This window comes from Vollenhovia emeryi, unplaced genomic scaffold (genome assembly GCF_000949405.1).
Source record: "Vollenhovia emeryi isolate VEMERY1.0 unplaced genomic scaffold, V.emery_V1.0 DF939157.1, whole genome shotgun sequence".
NCBI classification, from domain to species: Eukaryota; Metazoa; Arthropoda; class Insecta; order Hymenoptera; family Formicidae; genus Vollenhovia; species Vollenhovia emeryi.
The window spans coordinates 1,691,210-1,714,209 of record NW_011967209.1 but is presented as its reverse complement, the minus strand read 5'-3'; the positions used below and the strand labels follow the sequence as shown (position 1 = coordinate 1,714,209).

General features: G+C 40.2%; 1 protein-coding gene across 6 annotated transcripts in view; it reads right to left on the bottom strand.

The window, feature by feature from the left end:
* Window positions 1-23,000, bottom strand: part of LOC105564967 (extracellular sulfatase SULF-1 homolog) — a 73,056-nt gene that overhangs the window by 5,487 nt on the left and 44,569 nt on the right. For 5 of the 6 annotated variants that reach the window (XR_001009164.1, XR_001009165.1, XM_012017764.1 and 2 more), the window contains exons 4-11: window positions 12,373-12,694; window positions 5,003-5,153; window positions 4,660-4,835; window positions 3,689-3,799; window positions 2,563-2,858; window positions 837-1,190; window positions 354-537; window positions 9-270 (exon numbers count right to left, since the gene is read on the bottom strand). Coding sequence is in view for 4 of the 6 variants with exons in the window: in XM_012017764.1 (XP_011873154.1) it covers window positions 9-270; window positions 354-537; window positions 837-1,190; window positions 2,563-2,858; window positions 3,689-3,799; window positions 4,660-4,835; window positions 5,003-5,153; window positions 12,373-12,694 (1,856 nt within the window). In the remaining 2 variants the exon portion in view is untranslated. The remainder of the gene's footprint in view (window positions 1-8; window positions 271-353; window positions 538-836; window positions 1,191-2,562; window positions 2,859-3,688; window positions 3,800-4,659; window positions 4,836-5,002; window positions 5,154-12,372; window positions 12,695-23,000) is intronic. The other variant, XM_012017766.1, reaches the window with a different exon arrangement.

Here is a 23,000-nt window from a genome sequence, read left to right as displayed (position 1 = left end):
AACGTTACCTTCAAGTCATCTAGCTCCTCCTCTATGCTTTCCATAATCTTCGTCACGTGATCTAAGGTATCTTCTTTCTTGACACTTCTCCGCACTCTCCGATGCCTTTTTATTACATCGTCTACATTTAATCGACCTTTAACAATCTTATCTAAAGTGGGATCAAAGTCGTTTATCGAATAGCCGTAATCCAAGTAGTCGACAATGTATTTGTCCAGTTCGTCAGCTTCATCGTCACCAGCGTTCTCGAGTCTCGTCTTACTGCCGTTTCTGAAATGTATGCCATCCGTAGATCTCGCGATAAAAAACTCCTCCGAACCTCGTGATACTTTCATTTGTGACTATTTTCATACCTTTCGAAAACTTTCCTATATTCTCCGTTCACCTCCTGCGCCGGCATATCTAACTCCTGCATCGCGTTATCGTCGTCTTCCTCGTCGATCGCACGTCTGTCTCTGTCATCCACGTCGACGTCGTTATCAGATTCCTCACTACTTTCCTCGGTTGATACGATATCACTCGATACTTCTCGCTTGCCTGTATCAAATTATTTTAATTCAACTTATCCACTTAAGTTTCAATTTATTTTGTCACAATTGTCTCAGTAATTTAAGAAACACTGAGGAAATACTAATGTCGATCTCAAATTTATCGGGAAGTTGCTTTACTATCGGGATTTCTATTTCTTTTCCTAGATTATATAAAATACAAAATAAATCAAATGCTATAGATGATATAAAACCACAAAATAGATTATATATGCTACAGATTACAGGATAGCAGTCGATCAAGAATAAAAATTAAAATACAGGATAGCAACAACCAAGGACACTCGCCTCGTCTGGCGAAGTATCCCGCCGTGTCGTCGTAAGGATCCACAGGCCGGCGGTCCCTCGTGAAACCGTATCTCTGCCCGTCGTAATCGTTGGACTCGAGCCTCGTGTAGATCACGCCGTTAGGGGTGAAACAAGCACACTTCTTGGACACCCTCTGCGGCGGCGGCGGGGGCGCCGCGTACCTGCACTTGTGCCGTCGCCAGCGGTGCCCGTCCTTCTCGCATCGCCACTTCTGCCCGGGGAGACAATCGGTCTGCGCTTCCGGTCGCGAGCACTCCGCCGCGAGACGCTCGTGCTTCGTCGCGAAGGGCGCGTGCATCGGATGCACCCTGTTGTCGAGATGTGGATCTGAGCCTGGGACACGAATGCATGGTATATGACGATAGGAAATTTTCCAGATTTTAATTTTGTTTATCGGATTCCATGATATGCTTTCAGGGATCCCGACGTGATCTTTTTAAAAGAATTTCTTGCAGTTTCCGCTTCAATATACACGATATTTCTATTAATATCTGTAACCGTTGCTTGTATTGTTTCAGCGAGGAAACCGAACTGGTCGCAGAATGAAATCGCCGGTCTCCAATGAAAGCGGACACGGAGTGGTCCATAGTATTTTTATAAAGCCAAAGAGACTGACATGACGACTTTATGCGCAAACAAATATCCGCAAAGTTGAACACAACGCGATGCTGAACGCAATGGAACTCAGCGTCCTCGAAGCTCGATGTCCGCGACGACGAGTATAGGAATTAGTCGATGACGTTACTGCGGATTCTATCGCGAAGGGGAAAAAAGCTACCGGGATCAAGCGGGCTTAAAACTCGAACGTTTCGCAAAGGTTTCCTTGCATAAAATCTCTTTAAAAGAAAAATAAATAAAAGAAGAAACCATTCTAATCCTTCGCGCGAGATCGTGAGATTTCCGCGCGTTCGGAGGAACATCGTCGTCGCCGATACTTTCGCTGACACCCCGTTTATCGCCGAAAATACCCTCGCGACAGAGCGCTCTCCCGATAATCTCGAGAGGAGGCTAAAGGGCGGAGGGATGCGCCCCGTTCTCGATCCCGAGGACCGGGTATTTATGCTAATGCATAACCGGGGAAAGAACTCGTTCCTCCGCGCGTGTACCTACGTGTAATACGCGACGCACAGCATCTGGTGTAACGGTAGGTTTTATAATGTAACGCTGCGCCCGGAGCATCTGCTCCGTTGTCGTCGGACCAACGGATCACTATCTATCCTGACTCTCGTGAGATCGATGTCGCCGGCCGGGTCTCGACGATCTCCCTAGGCCCGTGAGCGGATTGAGACAGTCACTTTACAATGTACGGCTGTGTGGCACTTTTTAATTTAACTGTTCCGACGATAAGAGTAAGAGAGAGAACGAAGCGGCTAACCGGCGCGCGCGATAATTTCTCTTCGGCCTACGTTAAATAATTTTAATATACCGGGGATGATTTGCAACGTGATGAATTTGTACAATCCCATCGACTCGCAAATTCCAATAATCCGACGAATGTAATGAAGCCCCATAAATTAATTATCCACTTGATTATCCGTCTGTATATATTAGCGTGAGAGACCCCGATCATTCGATTTAGAATGCATCTAATCTTCGTATTGCACAAAATACTTTCAAATAACTGCCGATGATAATTAAAACGAGAGATCATCGGTCGCGACAATACAAGAATGACCGCGGATCACTGATTAAATGGGCGGCTCACTCGCTTCGTCGATCATCGAGTCCTCGAAATCCTCGTCGTCCGAGATGTCCTGATCGCTTCCGGTATCGTTTTCCGTAAATCGATGCTCCGTTTCGGTGTCCGTGTCTGGATCGACGGTATCATCCTCCTCCTCCTCCGGCGTCGAGCTCGACGGCCGTTTGGCCTGGGTGGCGTTTTGCCTCCTGGCTTCTCGCGCCTTCGATTCAGCGATAGATTCCGGAGTCTCACGGCGGCCGGAGGACTCGATCAGGAATGTGTCGGGCCACTTGAACTTCGACCTTCTGCCGTGCTTGCTGCTAAAACGACGGGCTTTACTCGCAAGCGAGGTCGATACGGCGCAGGAGGTTCACTTTGAGAAAAAAATATTGCGCCTCGCGCTAGTGCAATTATTACTGTTATAATAATTTAATGGAGCTACACGACGGAGATTATAATTCGCTACAAGGTAAAGCCTGCAAAAAGTCACGGTGCAAAAAGGGCGTTTTAACAACGTAACTTCGTCTAACCAAGTCAGAAAGTTCTGACAAATTAATAAAGTTATAAAACAGGAATTTTAGCTCGGTATGGACTGAAATCCGATTACGTAACCCGCATTAAAGTTGGGCATCTAGGAACATTAAGCTCTAACACTCAATTGGAAATTATTACATTGAGAATTCATCGTGGGAATCGTGCGTGTGACATAACGCGCCGTAATAAGTGATCAAGATCTGGAGGTCAATGTACCAATATTCAAGCAGTCGTGTTAGAGCAGCAAGAAAAAAATAAGACAATTGAATTTTCTGAACAGTCTCGCTGAAAGTCTCAGATAAAATCACGTTTCATTAACGCCTTTAAAATACAATTTATTTCACTGGGCGACTGCGAAGTTTACAAACTTGATCGATACCGGTAAACGATCTCTCGAATTTTATAAGATTTTTGCAACGACACTTCCTACGCAATCAGCCAGAAAATGTTTAAAGAGAATGAATGAATGTTAATTCTCGGCGCATGAATATATGTTGTACATCCTTTTTATATTTCATTTCGTGTATTTGAAGATGCTCGTATTGAAGTGCAATGACATGGTGAGCCTAAAGATTTAAGTGCACGGGACCATAAGAAAAATCGCCGACGTACTCACTTGAGAAAGAGTTTCTTGAAGGAACGACCATCCATCTGTGGTGGCGTTTCGACGCCGGCGATATCCAGGAACGTCGGCGCCAGATCGATGTTCAAAACTATGTCGTCTACTCTGCAACGTTATGCGGATGCTTTATTGCGACCCAATACCGGGCCTTACGCTTCCTGACGTTTATTTGTTCTTAAAGGAGTTTCCGCGAACGAAAGCCAACGCACAAAAGTTTTGTGGGTAACAGCATTATAATGACCTCGCCGCAACTTCGTATGTCCAATAAACCTCTTATAGCCATATGGCTGTACTTTCGGAGCGACTCAACTACTTGGCGTAAAGAACGTTTAACGACCTCCCGACGTTTATTGATGTTCAGTTACTTTCGGAGATACTAGACAGACATTAAGGCGGTTGAAAATTTTATTGTAGCGTCATTACAAGGAACGATTTTATTTCTCGGTTGGATTTGTCTATTCCAGCTTGTATTTACTTACCTAAGGATAGTGAGTAATAAAAAGAGAAGAATTTAAATACATCGCTGACGAATCATTTAGCTAATTTGATAATAATTTACAATTGTTGTAAAATGAAAATAAAAATGTAATTGGAAATAAATAATATGTAATCGTTCTACGTTCCTCTTATTGTTTCATAATTAATATAATTATGATCTGCAAACATAAGATCAATCTGAAAATTTAATTGATACTTTATAGCCTTCCTGTTCTTGAAGAGTATTTTTCTATAAGAATTTTCGGGAGAATCGATTTCATTTTGTGAAAATGCTGTTTGCTCTTCTAGACATCAGCTTTTGCGCAGTTTAATTTCCACGAGTATAATTTTCATAATTCGGACTCTCTGCTTTCGGAATCGAAAAAGGGATTTTGTAAATTGAAATTTAAAAATCAAAATTTCATTAATTTCCAATCAAATTGCTATAACAATGAATGACTAGGATTAAATACTTTATTGCGACTTACATGGATCCAGGTTCGATGCCAGGACCTCTAATAAGGAATGGCACTCGTACATCGAACTCGAACGGGAAGCTCTTGCCTTTTATAAGTCCGAATTGCCCCAAGTGATATCCGTGATCGGACGTATAAATAATATACGTATTATCCAGTTCACCCAGATCCTTTAATTCTTGGTAAATCTGTCATAAGGTAAATGTATCGCGCATTTGTATTACAGCCTAGCACTTTCATCTAAGATAATTCTCCGGAGATTATATGACTCTAGCTAAGATTTCCCTCTAGATTTCTAGGCTTTCTAAATAATTCTACGCAAGCGTTAAGAGTACTCTATTTACATAATGCATACCCTGTCTACAGCAGCATCGACACTTTGCAACGTCTGCAGTCGTTTTGTCATTAAGAGATCTGTGAACTGTTTGTGAATCGGCTGCATCTTCTGCGTAACTTGGAGTATCCATTGTTTGTCGGGGTTCGGTGCGTAATCATATGCTGGCGTGCTGAAATACAAAAGTGTAAACATAATTTGTTAATTATGCGGATCTCATAATTATATGTAAAATTTAATTGTTCTTTTCTTTATAAAAAAAAACTAATTCGAGCAAACATTTGCCAACGGAATTTAATTAGAGTTTATGTCTTCATCTTCAATCATAAGCGATAATACGAGCGGTATAAATTATATACATTTGTTAAATAAAAGGTAAGGCAACATGTATTATAAAATAATCTAATATCGCGTATACTAATAACTTATGTTTGAATAATAATTAATATAAAGATAATTATTAACATATACAATATGAATAATTTATATTAATTAGAACAGAGACAAATCGCATTATATTGTGTGCATATTATATTGTAAAATGTTTTTGTTTTATACGCTGAGAGAATTTTCACCTAAAATTTACCCTGAAAAATCATGTAATCGTGGGACAACATGGCATCTCGAAGAATTGTATAAGAGCTTCTTGAAATTTTACCATTTTACTAGTAGAATGTATGGTAAAATTTCAAAACACTCTCATAAAATTCTTCAAAATGCCACACTGCCCCACGATTACACGGCCTTCAGAATAAATTAAAAAAAAAAACTTCTCTCCGTATAGGAATCTAGACCAATCAATTTTCCAATATTGGGTTTTCATGTTATAATTTTTAAAGTATAAAAATTTTTTATTTTGATTTCAAACCTAAGGTCTCCCTCAATTCTATTTTCCGTCTCGCGCAAGAAATCGGCCGATAAATTAATTCAGTGTTACGTATTATTTAGGAACGTGTAATACAATTTTGTCCCAGGAATTCTTGACAGCTAGACCAAAATTGAATTAATTCCCCCCCCCCCCCCATGAGCGGAGCGCGAAACCGGCGATGAGACGGCGGGGTGAGGATCATAGGTGGACAGGTACGCTCGAGACGGACCCTCGCCGCCTCTTTCTCCTCCTCCAATTACGCGAGATACAAAATTATGGGTAATTGGCCCTTCACCTTCTTTCACGTCCTTTAGAAACGCTCATATTGCACGCAGGATCTTTGTCTTATTGACGGGTTCTCATGCAGCAAAAACAGGTTCCCGATTACGCATATGTTTCGAATTTCAAGCAAAATAAATAACTGATAGACAGTAAAAATTATAAACTGCACTTTTAAATTTATACTTAAAAAGAGAACGCAAGATTTTATATATTTATCACTTGCGTAATTAATCGTACAAAAAATAAACAATTTGAAAAGAGCTTTATTTATAGAAATAATTATTTGTATAGTTTTTACTACTCTGCTTCTTCTATACCTGAAAGCTATATCATGAGTACAGTTTTTATTTCTTTCATTACTCTTAAATCAAGTTGGTCCTGTTTTAATTTATTGTTGGGTCGGTTGATCTCACCTTTCCAAAATTTATTTTCTGGCTTTACTTATACTGATATATCTACATGCCACACAATAATATATGTAGATATATCTATATAGTTATGCATGTCTATGTATTTCTACTCCTGTATATTCTCTATTTCTTTTATAACCAATTGTGTGTATTTTCGTTTATGAGAAACTATTTATGCATAGGCTTGACTCCATCTAGGGAGTGAAAGTGACACAATCAGGAAAACACGACTGTTGAATGCAACGAATGCGTTGTTTGGCCGGCAGACCTGTAAGTATATGAGTGTCGTATATTCAATATTTGATATATATCAAATACCGAGTTATATATAACAAACATATCTATGATATGTCGATTGACATAACAAATATCTTTTATCAGAAAATAAAAATTTAATTGGTTTGTATTAAGTACGTCACAAATAAAAACAAAGATATTATTTTAAAGAAGTGAGAACAGGCGCTATAAGTCCAAGCTAAGTCTCTGTAATAATAAACAGAACAAGAGCGCAGGACCTTTTAATATCTCCGCCATTCAATTAAATTCTACCGTATGATTTTTTGATATCCACTCGTTCGTTTATCGTCGTAAATTCTTTGCGTATTAAATTTAATACAAGATGCGCGACGCAATCGCGCGATTGTGATATTGTAAAATTGTAAAATTGTAAATCCATTAATCGATTTTCGTGCCAAGCAATGTGTAAAAATTTTCTGAAGTATACAAATTATAAATGTATAAGGCTCTCAGGTGTGTTAAACATAAATTCGAAGGAATGAGAGTTGTCACAGGGTGTTAGTGTTTATATTTTTTGCAATAAATTTATAATAAAATTCTTTAGGCACTCCGTCACGGCTCTTAGCCCTCTTATTCCTTCGAATTTATATAAATTAGTACAAGTTATGTCGGATCTAATGAGACCCCAGATAAATTGTGTCATTATTTCTTTGCGAATCAAAAATTCACAGTTAAGAAGAAAACGACCGCGTCAATCTTGAATGGTGAATGCCTGCCATCGTGTCTCCACAGTGCAGCCGCGTACGGGCCGCTCGTTTCGTCTCGACTCGTCTCCTTAATTGCGGCCTATTCTGCGCTCGTCGTCTCGCCCCATGACCACTTAACTCGCCCGCGAGACACCGCGAATTATATTTACACCCAGACGAGTGTCATCGCTTGCTCTCTTATATCCTCGTTCGTCTCCCTGCGTTTGTCTTTCCTCTTTTACCGAAGGAGAAGTGTATGATCCGATGACACGGACAAATTGGGGACGGAAGCGGATAAAGTGCAAACATCCCGCAAAACGATGGTCGAATCGATTGCGTGTACATATTTAATTATCAATTATCATTTTCTGCCTAACATGAGAGTGTACATTAGTAAGACTTGCATTTAGATAAATATATTATAGGACCGGAATCATGGTCTTTTTTTTAAATCGTTGGATTAAAATATTTTCAGAAAAAAAAATTCGACAATCTCAATCAGTGTAATTAGCAGAGATGTTTTCAAATTGACGAAATTATTTAATTTAACAAATTAATGAAATTATTATTTAATTTAAATATTCTGCTCGTAAAGCATTGGAGCGAGTGCAAAAAGACGCGCGAGGTTGCGAAAAGCATACAGATAGTTTCCTTTGCCGTATAAAACGACGATATTAACCCACGCGCGGCGCATTTACGCACACGCGTATGCGTAATCATATGCAAAAATAATCGAACCATCTTTATCCAAAGATCCGTCGCGTCGAACGAGTTAACGCTCAAGAAGTTGCGTAGGGGTCAAACTAGACTCCACGGCTATAAATTAACACGTGTTCTTTTAACACGCTCACCTGTTTACGAGATTGTAAGAGGAACTTGTGAGCCATGAGTTTTAATTTTTCATCATAAACACGTTTATTCGCGGTTGCAGTTAATTACAATTGCCTCAATCGATATCTCGCGCAAGATCTTATACGAAATTGGAGGACAAAATTAGAAAACTGGATAATATTTTTATTACGCGGACGCTCGGGACTTTTTCTCTCAAAAAAGAGAAGAAGAAGAAGAAGAAATACTGCTAGCGTAGCGAGTTGAGGAACTCTGCAATCAGATAAACATAGACGTAACTCCACCAAGCCATTACCGTCAAACTATCATTAGGGCCCATTATTAATTTATATTAATTATCCTGCGATGCACTTAACACCTTTTGATCGAGAGGGAATTAGATTAGCGCCTGCTGCTGGCGATTGCTTAAAGGCGCACCGATAAAAGCAGCCCTGAAAGCACGTTACATGCCGCCCGACACATTAATTTCTGTCGATTAGCTTTTGAGTGGCACGACACGGGAACGCCGTGATGTACGAGCGCGTGGAATGAAAACCTTGGTATTAAAACCCCGGCTGACGTTCCGCGACCACCGTGTAAATGGCCGTGATATCGCGCCGTAATTAAATGTAATCTGCAATATCGAGGTGCGTTAAGCGATTTCGCGAACAATGTTCCGCGAGTACTCTATCTCTCTCTTTTCCTCTCTTTTTGTTTCTCTCCCCCCCCCCTCTCTCTCTCTCGTTGGTATTTTTCACCGTGTATTCAATGCCGCGTGTTCAATGCCAAATTTGCGACTTCGCGTCTCGAACGTCGATTTTTTCGTCGGGCAAATAAACCCTAAATTTTCCACTGGTAGTTTTCGGTATTACGAGTCACTTTCGGGAAATAGAATTTTCAGAATGACACTTGTCGAACAATCGCTCCCAATCCCGCCGGAAATTTTCACAATTGAGAGTCGAGGCCAGACAATGAAGTTTTACAGACGCACGTTGCGAGGGAAAATACATTGAACTCGGAACTGTAACGTTAAATTCCGGGACAAAAAGGATCTTTAAATCTAAACTTTTCTCCAAAATTCTGTTAAATTGACCTCGCAGTTTTTAATATTCGCGATTTTTTCGACAATACACAAATTAGGAATTTAATGTCCGCCCCCTCCGAATTGTACGCCGTAGTTTTCGCTGTAACAACATTAATAATTTGCGCCCCTGGTATCTTCGAATTGAAAGTCCCCCCTGTGCTCATATTCCACAGAAATGATTAACGCTCCAGACTCGTGATTAACGAATTGTTAGACAAATTATTAGGCAAACCCCTCGCGTTCTCCGCGTCTTCGCGACAAAGTTAGTAAGCGCGATAAATCATCCAGAGCGAAGAAGCTTCGTTCCTTTATCGCGAAACGAGATAAAATCATCTCAACGAGTTTTTCCCCTGTCCCCGCGTCTTGGAAATGAATCGCACGCCGTCACCACGGACGTGCGGCGCGGCCTAAAGGCTCCTTTTACCTCGTCCTGGCAGGAGACAAACGCGCGTCCGCTATTTTCTCGACGTCCGTGCCGCGCGAAGACCCGGCACTGGAAATCCGCGCGCAGCAACGCGAAAGCTCGCAATGAGAATCTATACACACGCTAATAAATTAATCAACCGAGACCGTTCGCCGCGAGTGCATGATGTTTCCCTCCCTTCGGAAGCTGCAACTATAAATTCCAACTAGATTGCCGAAAGAATCGAAGAGACGCCGCGCTTTAAATAAATCTATCATTTTAGAGATTAATTTAACCCTTTGAAGCATGGTGGTAACCCACGTTACCACCTCGACTTCTTTACTTTTTCGCCACTTGATTTCTTAACGCATTTAGGTCGTTTTTTTGCATTTTTGGGGTATCTTAGCAACAAAAGAACATAAAAAAGCTGAGCAGTCGTTAATATTTATTGTAAAAGTTTTATAAATAAAGAAATAATAAAATAAAATAAATAATAATAAAAAAACATTGTGAATTATGAAAATCTGTGATAACGGGTTCATAATCAGCGGCCCCAAAAACCCCTGTATACAAAGTTTGACAAAAAATGGCTCGATAGAAAAATGTATGCTTCAAAGGGTTAATCAGCCGATAAAATTTCAGTGTTCCATTGGAATGGACCAATCGCATTTATCGCAAGCAGAATTGACCAATCACGGTTGACTTAATCGGGGATGGTGGAACCGGCCCTTAGAATCTGAATTGCCATTAAAAGTATCACTTTTCGACGCGTCGATCTGTGTTGCGCGATAGATCGTCTAGCTAGACGACAAATAAAGAGTCCTCGAGAGGCAGCTCGCGCGCGTCCGCTATCGTCCCACTTTTGTTCCGCGCCTCCGCGACACGCTGTGTCGCTTTTTTTCCCTCTTCCCGCAGACACAGGTGTGCGTAATAATACCTGTCTCGCGCGAGACAGACTCGTAAGTGCGCCGCTCGTGGTGGTCTAGGGCACTCCATCATTCGACGCGATGTCTATCCCCGTCTAGGACCGCGTATATCCGCGCGTTTGACGCTCGATATCGCCCGCGTCTTCCGTCCCTGTTCCCTCTCGTGTCACGGACCCGCGGGGGATTTTCGCGCGGGCGGAGATAAACCGCGCGAATTTACCGGCCTCCGACGCGCGGATGGAATGCGCGCCGCATTGTTCGGAAGGGGGTGAAAAGCGCGATGGGGTCCGACCGACTCGTCGACGTCGAGCCGGGAGGGCGGTCGCCCCCGCGTTCTCGGTTTTTTTTCCCCCGCCGCGGCGACAATTCTTATTGTCGGGTCGCGCGTTCCCCGTCGTGCGTTATCGGACGAGCGGAAGGGCGGTTTGCAACAGAAAAATAATAGGCGCGCGCGACTGGGTTCGATCAAGTCGCGGTCGTCATGACAGCGAGCCCAGGCTCGCGATATCGACGACGAGCGATCCGGAATAACGCCGAGGATACAGAAACCTCATACAGAACTGCCCTCTCCGCGGGAATTGACTCTCGTTTTTCTCGCTAGAATCACTCGAGTTCCCGAAGATCGTGTCTATCCAGTCGCACGAAGCCCAGCACAAAGACGTGCTTGACTTCGTCGTCGTAGTTTAGTTTTTCAATCCCATTTCAATGATGGCACGATGAAGTCATCGCAAAGTGCAGTCAGGGGGTGGAAGGGGAAGGAAGGGAGGAAGGGAGAGAGAGAGAGAGAGAGATAGAAAGAGGTGTAAACCTTGGGATGGGCGGTTTTTCTCTCAACGAGAAAGAGATCGCATAAACGAGATGAGGCAAAACAGCGAGGCAGAAAGAATCGCAAAGTGCGTTTCTCGCCAAGAGATTTTATAAAAAGAGCGAAACACGCACACAATACGCGATTAATGTCGCGTGGCACGATTGTGTAAAACTTCTTGCTCCCTAATTTGTTCAATTTTGCTCTGTCGAACTTGAATGGATTGTGTCATAAATTACTTGCGCTTTTAAAACAAATGACATTTTTCATTGACTTCTTTTCTGAGATTCGATCGATCGTGCAAACGAGCATTCAGGATTAGAAAAAATGAATTAATGTTTCACGCTACCTCTTGTTAATTCTTGTTTTGCGCGTGAAATACGTGTAAAATTACGTGTTATATGGGAAAAATATTATCGAAGCCGAATCAAACTTGGCGAAACTTGGCCTCAATTAAACTTTACATCAAACGTAAAAGCAATACGTGAGTATGACGAAACCGAATAAAGGTACGTTTATTACTTTCGCGAAGCAGATGCCGCTGCGTAATTCGCTTATTTACAATTCTCTCGATCGGAAAACGACATTCCATCCACGATTGGACATGTGTGCACATGTGTCGTCCCCGTGAATTTATCGCTCAACGATCAGCAAGCGAAACGGCATCGAAGAGAAACGGAACCGGTTTGCAAAAAAGTCCTCGGTACGAATCGGAGACCGCGAGTGCGTTCCGCTGCCGGGGCTAACGTCGCGCCCGCAAAAAAAAATCGGAATAGACAGTCAGAAGGTCCGTTGTACTCACTGATGAGTGGTGACGTTGAAGAAGAGATGCGAGAACTGCGGCGCCGAGTCCTCCGGGCCGTGCGGCGCCGGGAAGCTCGCGACTAGCATTACCGGCTTCCGGGCGAAATTGTGTTTGCTCTGCCTGAGGAAAGCCACGCTGTCGTTGGCTATCAGATCCGGATAATAGTCCCGGCCGTAGTCGAAGCCGTGCTTTATCTTCTTGCCATTCATGTTGACGCTGTAGTTGTAGTAGCGGGAGTTCATTATAAGGCCGCCCCATTCCCGCCAGCCCGGCGGTATGTACGAGCCGTTGTATTTGTTCAGATACTTGCCGAAGTACCCTGAAAAATAAAAATTCAATAACGGGAATTAAGTTGCGGCTGTGGTGGACGATTCATGCCCGTTTTCACCAACGTCGTTCAACTTTGATCTTATTGTTGGTTTCATTCGTCCTTTGTCCCTTTCTGTCCCCTTAGAAAGAGACAAAAGATGATTTAAACTAATTGTGCGAGATCAAAGTTAAACGAAACCGGGACTAATCTTCAATTTCTCGTAACCTTGGCGACATTTCTATTTTTGAGACAATTGTTACTTTAGATATATTATTATATAATAGAGCACATGTTTTGTTAATTATGTAAATCACACTTGTATCGATGCAAACGCTTCTAAAATATTATTTGTAACTCATTCAATCCCAAACTCCTCATCTGTCAAGTCAAACTGCCGTATGTAAACTTTTTTTACGACCAGCGACATGAAAAAGTGATATATATCGATATCTCTTCCAATCATTTCATGATTTATAATTTAGGGCACAACACATCCGAATTCAACGAACGATAAACACAAAGCATGACATAATCGATAAATGCTGGATTAATAAAAAAACGAACATTGTCCGTACTCCAAGTTATGGCAATGATAATTAATATACGTGTTTTGTCCTACTTCTGTAAAAATTTACTTCTTTGATATGTATAAATATTCATGTTTCTATTTTCGTTTTCTGTTTCAATTAAATAAGCAATTGGTCTCGTTTTTTAATACGAGAAATTATTTGTCTAATTCCGGAGTATATGAAAGTTGACACAATTAGAGAAATAAGATTATTGAATATGTGTCATGAATATAAACACACTTTACGAAATATGAGATACATTTTTGGTCGTAATACATGAAAATAAAATAACTTAAAATATTCCTCTTTAGGTAATTTAATCTCAGTACTTTCACGTGCAAACTGACACGAATATCTTTAATGAAAAATTATGTAGTTTATTTTCTAAAAAAGATATAACTGCACTTTTATATATTTTATTTGTAGAGAGAAAATAACATTCCAGAAAACATCGATAAAGCATCATTAAAGTTCAATTTTTCTCTATATAATTTTTCTACCGCCAACCGTAAAAAATATGCTTGGTTCGAATTGTGTAATCCATTATACAATCTCAGCAGTTATTTGCCGACAATTCAAGTATTTTTAATTCTAATATTTTCAACCAATTATAAAGAAACTTTATAAGTTTCCTGTAATAATTACAAGAACCTTCTGACAAAAAATGATTACTGAAAGGAAAGATATAAACGCGATATAACGCATGAGAGAAACAACATTTTTTGCAATGAAGAGAAACTGTTGTTAATGAATGTCAACCATTGTAATTAAAACATTTGTTGGCAAGAATGGTGCCATAAGTGCGATATATTCGTAGTAGTTTAGGTACACGGAAAATACAAGGAAAAAAATGTCAGGAAATCCGAGACTGCTTGAACTTCTTGCAGAAACATTGAAAAAGTATACATTTCGCCCGGCTGTACTAGTGATAAATCAAAAGGCAATTCCATTTTCCGGCCTCTGCGCTTCTCGTAAAGGTACCTTCCGTCAAGACTCGTCCCGTCCGCCGAAACCTGAATTATTCATACGGGGCGGCATCAAATAATTAATTCAAAGGCACTACGGTGAAGTCGTTCTTTTCAATATTTCCCTCTACTTCCCCTTTCTCGCGTATCCTTCTATCCCTGTACACCATCGTATGCGGTATATATAGACGTTTATTTATAACAGTTACACGAATTCGAACACGCGCGCGCTTGGTTTTTTGCCAAGATGAGACCACCATGCGCGATCAATCACGTTTACTTTCGTTTAACATTAATCGATGACATCTCAATAAAGATTGCGGGCATCGTTCCTATCCGCTAAGTGTAACGATAAAGTTGGAATACATGTTGTAAATGATTACTCGACATAAACCATTAATTTGGCTTTCTTGCACGAGAATTTATGGCCAATGATTGCACATGAATTTACGTCTTATAGATATATTGTATATACATTTATAGATATATTTACATCTAACTATTATTGGGAATGTAGTTATGTCAGTTGCAATCGTCTCAATGCAGTTAGGTAAATGTACAAATAATTTTACGTATACAAAAATTAGTTATAATGAAAAGAAATGGAAATGCGGGGGTTTCGCAGAGCTCGCCTCGCGAATAAACTGGAATAAATTGTAATTGTGAACATCAGAGACGACTAGATTTATAATCGAATTCGAATTCCTTTTTACAGAATTTTATTCATTGTCAAATATACGGAATCTACTTTTTCACTCATCTACAGTTTAATTAAATAATTCATTTTTGAACTACGACTCACTGGTAAACTTCTTATAAAATTGAAAACATCTTTCATGTACTTTCTTATTGTATTTTCATTTGTTTTATGTAATTTAACTTTAAATAATTTATTATTACCACATGGTTGCATTTGTACGTTCACAAATTTCACATGAAGTGATACAGTTTGTGCCACTTATCATGATATCACCAGCGTTGAAGTTTAAAAACGATTTTATGAAAAAGTTAGTGTGTCTAAAATATAAAGTGATTATATTATCAGAATTGCGACTACGCACCTGTTGCTTCGAAGAAGATAAAAGTGCAACGCGGACAGCTCCGCAATAAAGAATCGCGGCGTGCGAATTAAAAAACAGAAACGGCGATGAATTTCGGAGGCAGTCGACCGTATAAGAATGTAATCTCTAAGTGGACACTTAAGAAGAGGATAGAAGGGACGCAGGAGGGCCAATAATTCTGGCGCCAGTCACGGATCAAATTTTAGCCGGGACAAAACGAAATAAAAAGAACCGATGGAAACATTCGATGCAACAGATACACTCTCCCTCCTTATAGAAGAGTATAGATCAGCCAAACAAATTCACCAAAGTGTTCATAGCTCAACATCGACAACTTTAGCGGGCACCATGCGCCACTCGTCGTGAAAATGAGGATGGACAAGTACCAAAAATCAATACGAGCTTGTCTAAGAAATTGAGATTAAAAATTTTCAGTGCTTTAAGCTTTCAGAAAGACAAATAACGACTTTTATCTTTTCTTTTAACTACAAATTTTATTTCAACGAAATATAATTTTCACAGTTAGATATAGAGATATGTTTAAAAAATTAAAACATCCCAATAAGTGAATTTCTTGTTTAATTTTCGTTAAAAGAGAAAACATGAAGACAAAAGCGATATTATTAAAATATATTATTATATTGAACCCTTTTACAATACTGATTGCGAGTATAACTACGCATTATAAATTTAGTTACGTTTAGAGAATCATATTTTGTATATAATAAATATAAGAAATATTTTAAGAGAAATAGAAAAAGAAATAGCTATAATTAAATTGATAAAATTAATTAAATTGATGTAAAAGCTCTGTCATATTTTTCGAATAAAGTTGAAAACAAAATTTCGGCAAACTGAAAGCAAAATCGCCTCGCCATGGGTTTTATTCTTTTTTTCATCTAAAGAGAAATGTTTCAATATCTTATTTAAAGAGCTTCTATTTTTTTAATTTATCTAATACAAGATAGGATGAAAGATTGGCAAATCTTTCGCACTATCTTAATATATAATAATTTCGAAATATCTTTACATATAAGTTACAAAACTTTTGAATCAATATTTCTGTACTAAGATAATTAAGCAATCAAAAAAATGAAATTTTAAAACTTAACATTACATTACGTTAAACTTTCTAGCCTCTTTAGCTATGAATAATATTTTTGTCTCGAAAATTGCCAATAGAAAAAAATGTTCATTAAATAGTTATTAGACGATGTCGGCATCAAGAATAAACATACGTCAATTGCAAATGATTGTTCGTTTTGATGGTAGAATTGATATGGGACGAGGTACACCCTTGTCGGAACGATAGACGGCGCGTACCGTTCAAGATCATCGGAGTTAAACGGCACGAATGAACTTAGAATATTGCGATATGCCGGAATATCGGCGATACGGAGGAAGTCCGCGATTATTTTAGGAAGTTGTTTCGTGCCGCGGGAGCATTAACCCGCTTTTCGGGATTCTAGCGAAACACGCGCGGCGCGCTTCGGCTCGACATGATCGTTTATTCGTTCGCATGTCGACCCCGTTCGTTACGACCGAGCGCTGAAATATTCCCGTGCCGAGATTTAAGGGTTCATCGCATGCTTTTGCACCACCGCCGCAGCCTAACGAGCTGTTCAACGAACAACGCTACTTCCACAAAAAGACTCGCATGATGAATCGGGATTTCACGTTGTGCGCGAATCGCACCGATTATTCATAGTGGGCTCTATACACTTAAGCATAGTAAATCTGACATAGGATGACAGTTAGTTCACCGCCCCAGTCACTTAGATGATAATTTATGTTGGTTTCAATTTATTGGTGGGACTATTGCAACCCCTTTCAAAAATTATTCTATGACAATACACTACAGAACTGATATACATGCCACAAATAATTCTATGTAGATATAGCTATTCTTTACGTATCTGTGCATTTATATTCTGCCTATTAATCAATTGTATGTACTTTTGTACACGAGAAATTATTTATGCCCAATTCCATCTAGGGAGTGAAACATAATCAGGGAAACACGACTGTTCAATACGACGAATGTGTAGTTTGACCGACAGAACTATAAACATATAAATGCAGCGGAACGGAAAAGTGCCCATCCAGGTGCCACGAAATTAAGTGATAAGAAAAAGCAACCAGATAAGTGGAGATTTCAAGAATCCAAGTTTACCGTCACTAGTCACTTTCGCTCGATGATAATTTATGTTTCTTCTAATTTATTGGTGGGACAAGCTGGTATTGCCAAGTCCTACCTTCCAAAAATTTAGTCTGTTTCTAGGTATATTAGAACTAGGTATATTAGACAAACACGCATGGTTACATTTACATTCTCTGTCTCTTTGATACCCAATTGTGTGTATTTTTGTATCGAGAAACTGTTTATGCCTGACTCCATCTAGGGAGTGAAAATGATACAATCAGAGAAACTCTTGAACGCGACGAATGTATTGTTTGGCCGATAGAACTGTAAGCAATTGTGTCAAAGTGACACATCACACGGAAACGTGGTTGTTGAATAAGACGGTAAGCAAAATAGATCGATAGAAAACTGGCTAAAACGAGTGGATCGGGAATTTTAAAGACAGTCGATGAAATTCATGAAGTCAAAATAGTTACAAAATAATGCCTCAGAATTACTTTAAACGCTTTGTTTTAGGCACCGAAATCTCCGAAGAATCGAGAGAATGCCCAGAATAATTTGTTCTTTAAAAAGGTGCATTATAAGATGATTTTTAGTCCTATGTGACAGGTCCGGTTTTACTAGCGATCGATATAAAAGATTATTTTCCCATTAACGTCGTCATTTAGCGATAAATGCTCTTTTTCAATTGAAAAATATAAATAAAAATGAGCTCTAGTTTTTACTATTCTGCTTCTTCTATACCTGAAAGCTATATCATGAGTATAGTTTTTATTTCTTTCATTACTCTTAAATCAAGTCGCTCCTTGTTTTCACCCCTTTCTAAAGCGTTTATTGTTACGTACATAACGACAAATTATGTATACGAGTGTAAATGTATCCAGCGAGTATCCACAAAGTGAATTCAGGTGGGTTCGCTAAACCCCTGCGTGAAAAGGACAAGCGCGTTTATTTCGAGTATCGAGTGTCATTTAAATATAAAGTTTTGAACTTAAATGAGCACTAATGGCCTCTATATATATTTTTTCTCTTGGTAGATTGCATTAATTGCCAAGAATAAAATCCACAAATTGTAGGTAAAATTACAATATATAAATTACAGAAACAGACAGAAGTAAAAAAAATCTTAATTTTTATCTTATTGCCCCTAAAGGAAAGAAAATTAATTTATTACAAAGTATGAAGAACTCCGGCTCCCATGTGAATCGCTTTTCATTTAAAGCACTTCGTTCTCCTTCGTTGAGATATTGCATCTCGTGTTATTGTCACCGTGCATGAGTTTCCATTTGAGATGCAGGGACACACCGGAAATCAAGACGTTCATCTATCAGTTGCGAAATAGCAGAGATATTTGTCGCGTGTACTAACAAGTACAAGTACGTATTATGGTAATCAGACTTCCTACAGCCACTTGAAACAATACCGCGTTACGTGTCGGCGGGGCTTTCTTCAGCGCTAACGGATACAGAAACGTTCTCCTTACGATCGTCGTACGTCACCATCGGCGTCATCTCCGCCACTGTCATTATGCATTTATTACGATAGGTCAGATAATAGATCCTAATTTGCCTTATTATTCATGCAAACCCCGCTTGCATCATAAAGACTTTTCCCTTTATCCTGCCTCTGCTTTCAATCGATATTTCACGTTGAAATGATCGCAATTGTAACGTTGCGAGACACAGGTCGTTTACGGTGGGATTAAGTATACGATATGTTAAACTCTCGTCGATTCTTAGGCAAAATAAAAATGTCACATGAGCCTCACTCAACATGATCAACTCCATGAAATACAATAACATGTAGAGAGAAAATTGATAAAGCGGATGAACTAATCAGAGAATACGATTATAAAAGATAATACAATTGACAAGACAATACAATTATAAAAGGACATGGCTCTACTACGTAGTTTATAATAGCATGAAAATATGTATGAAGCAAATATTAATGAACATTTTGTTTCAAATTTTTATGTAAATTTTGTGTATTGTCATAACACGATACATTTAGCTAATTATGCTAACTAGCATATTAGCTAAGATAATAAAATTATTTTAATTTGTAATTAAAATTATGTATTTTTAAAATATAAATATCAGATCATATACAGAATTTTGGAATTCTGAACAATCGTATATTTTGAGATTATCATGAATGTTATCATAAAAATGATCATTGAGTATCACATTTAATTTGTGTACGCGAGAAATAATTTATGTCTGACTCAATTTAAAGTGTAAAAGTCGATACAACCAGAAAAACACCAATCAAATAAACACATGTATATTAAATAGAAATGTAAACCTTATAAGATGTCGCGCGTCTGCTCAATCGCGAATTAACTCTTTCGTTTTTATGCATTTCATATTCCAAGGATAATTTAACCAGCGTGCATCTGTGCTCGTCAAATTCACGTCAAAGTCACGAACGCACCTTAATGATGAGACCGAATAATGTATGCGCTCACGACAAGATTCTCTCGCGAAGATAACAAAGAAAATTTGTCGCCTGGCCGGCCAGTCCCGGTATTCTGGTCAGGGACACTCTGCATAACACGGGCAGCGATAACAAAACGAGTTCTTTCCTTTCCCTAAAGCACGATCATCGATCAGTACCTTGCGAAACACGTCCCCTTGCGAGTTCGGGATGATCATTTCCTCTGACGATCGAAAAACTTGGTTGGATTTAAATGCCACCATCCATAAAGTAAAGTTTTTAAGTCCCGAACGAATTAAACGAGCATCACACTTGTTACCTCCAATTTTCCATTTGCGATCGTGATATAATTCTAGACTACAGTTTTTACTTTTGTATTGTTACTTAAAAAGATGACTAAATTTTTTAATAAAGTTAGTCAAGTACATATGTGTATAATATGTTGCTATGAAATTATTTCTAATTCAACTTTCTGTTTAGATAACATAAAAATTGACTGCCTTCTATCTGCCTGGATTAAGTCTAGTTTTAATATACTGTATACTTTTTTAATTCTTCAATTAACACGCGTCCGATAAAATTAACAACATTCCACGTCCTGCATGATGTTATGCAAGTATCTAGCGAAAGCGCGAGATTGAACTTAAAAAAAAAAGGGACCCGGTCCGATCAGGTCATGCAAGATTTGTAATATCGGGACGAGTTTCACGGGCCATCGGATTGAAACATGTGCTAGGGGCAAGATACGAGCTCGTCAAGCGAGAAACGTTATGTCATCAGCGATCATTTTTAAAAGAATCATAAAACAGGGCGGCACATATCGCGGCAATTAGCCGCGCTTTCACCTTCGGCCGCGATCCAGTCGATCCTTACCCCGACGAAGCCTTATTTCGGCGATGCCCAGACATTGCGCCGAAAGTGGAGCGATACGATGTGTACGCGAATTTTGGAAGATCGCCAATCGTAGCAATCGTGCCGGATGTAGGCGAATGGTTCGATCGACGAGACAGGAGTCTGGCTGGCTGGGCCGGCCGGCTGGCTGGCTGCACTTTCAGGGAGCAACGTCCTGCCTACGCGAATATGGTCGCGAACGGACGCGACGGAAAAGAAGATACCGACGAACAAGAAGAAGCAGCGGAGATTCCGCTCTCTTGCCCGAACGTCTGTGCAAGGTCCGACGTCGGCGAGCGTGCTCACCGATTGGTCCCAGCGATCGCGAGGAGATTTTTGTCTCCCTTTGCGCTGCAGAATATACCGTCGCGTTGCACATTCCCTCCCTCCCTCCCCCACCCCGTTCGGCTCAGTTCTAGTAATTACCGTGTTACGTCAATTATCCTTAACCTGAGGTTTAATTGATTCTCCGACCTCCTTTTTACAGCTAGAAATGGATTGAGGCCCAGCTAACCCGCAATTTACATTAAAAACCGTTTTAAAAGTAAGATAGGTATCGAATTCTGGAGCTGCCATCATTGCCACATACATACTAACACTAGAAATCACTGACGCCAGCCCACATGAATTTTTGCACATAGCAACACATTTATACATTCTGCATGTACGTACATGGAAATGTATGTGCATTCTATTTGTGCCGAAAATTCATATGGGAAGGCATCGGTGATACCTGGTGTACGTACGCGCAATGGAATTCTGTCGTGTCCAGGTTTTTCACCGAAAAAGAAATGCGGTATTTATTTCGTGCAAGCTCGCGACAGGTGGCTTGCAACGTTTCACGAACCATCGGGAAGAATTCCTGACGTCGCGAACGCGCTAACGTGTTTTACGACGCGATAACAGAAATCGTCGATCGCAATGCAATATGACGAGGTAAAGCTCGCGACATTCACCACGGAGGACGGGCTCTATTACGTTCGCATGCTTCTCGATAAACGCGATGAGGCATCGCAACTGATGCATCTATCCGTTATTAGAGCACATTAATGTCATCGGGTATCACGTCGGGACGTGTCGCTCTAAGTCGATCACGAACACGGCGAATCTTGCTTGCAGTTCGCGGTGCTGCCGCGGGTACAACCTAGCATAAGTAATCGCATCGGGCTACGATCTGAAATTCATTTGTTAAACACACATTTGAAGGAACAAAGGACTAAGAGCCGTGACAGGGTGTTAGTGTCTAAATATTTCATATTTTAAATTTATTGCGAAAAATATTACCCCAGCCTGGGTTTGAACCTGGACCGTCCCTCTCGCTTAGGCGGGCGTCTCAACCAATTCGATTACCGAGACATATGGGAATATTTATCGCAATGAACAGCCTAATGTTGATTCCCGAATGCCGCCTATCGTGACAGTATTCGAAAACGAGAACTGCGCGCCGACTTAAATCGTCGGTCTTAAAACACCGTACAATCATCCCCAGCGATGTATCGCTCGATCATTTAGATCTCGCCGAGTGTTAAACCAGCAGCAATACTCTCTAAAAGCCAATCAGTGGATTATCACTGAAAACAATGAATACTCACTGATTCACAGTTATGAGTGCACCACTGCGATTTTCAGTGGTACTCTCTAAAAGTCAATCAGTGGATTATCACTGCAAACAGTGAATATTCGCTAATTCACAGTAATAGTCTACTGATTGACTTTTCGAGAGTATTGCTGCTGGTTTAACACTCGGCGAGATCTAAATGATCGAGCGATAGGTCATACAAAATACCAATGCAACGTGGCCACTGCTACGCTGTAAAGTTTCGTACCTCATTTTCAATTGAAAGTTTTATTAACAGTTCCACTTGCACCCGCAATAGTTTCACCCACGTGCTCGGCATTTAAAATCGGGTCCCGTGTCGAAACGTAGTCGCGAATTTGCAGATGAAATTCGAGCTTCGCTGAACGAACATCCGCGGAGTCGCGGGCGATTAATGCGACAAGTTCAAGTCTCGATCGACGTGATCGAACGTTCGGATTTTGCGTCGATCGCGTCGCAGGTGCGATGTTACGTGCGCGTTACGATCCGTTCAGAGAGGAGCCGCGCGGCAAGATTCGCCGCCGACGGGTTAGGAGGCTGCGGGAGGGAGGAAGCCTGTAACGCTCGCCGAACAATGCTCGCGCGGGACGAAACCCGGCTCGGCGGGATCGAGTCTCGGGAATTTCGCCGGGAATGCATTGCCGTGTTCA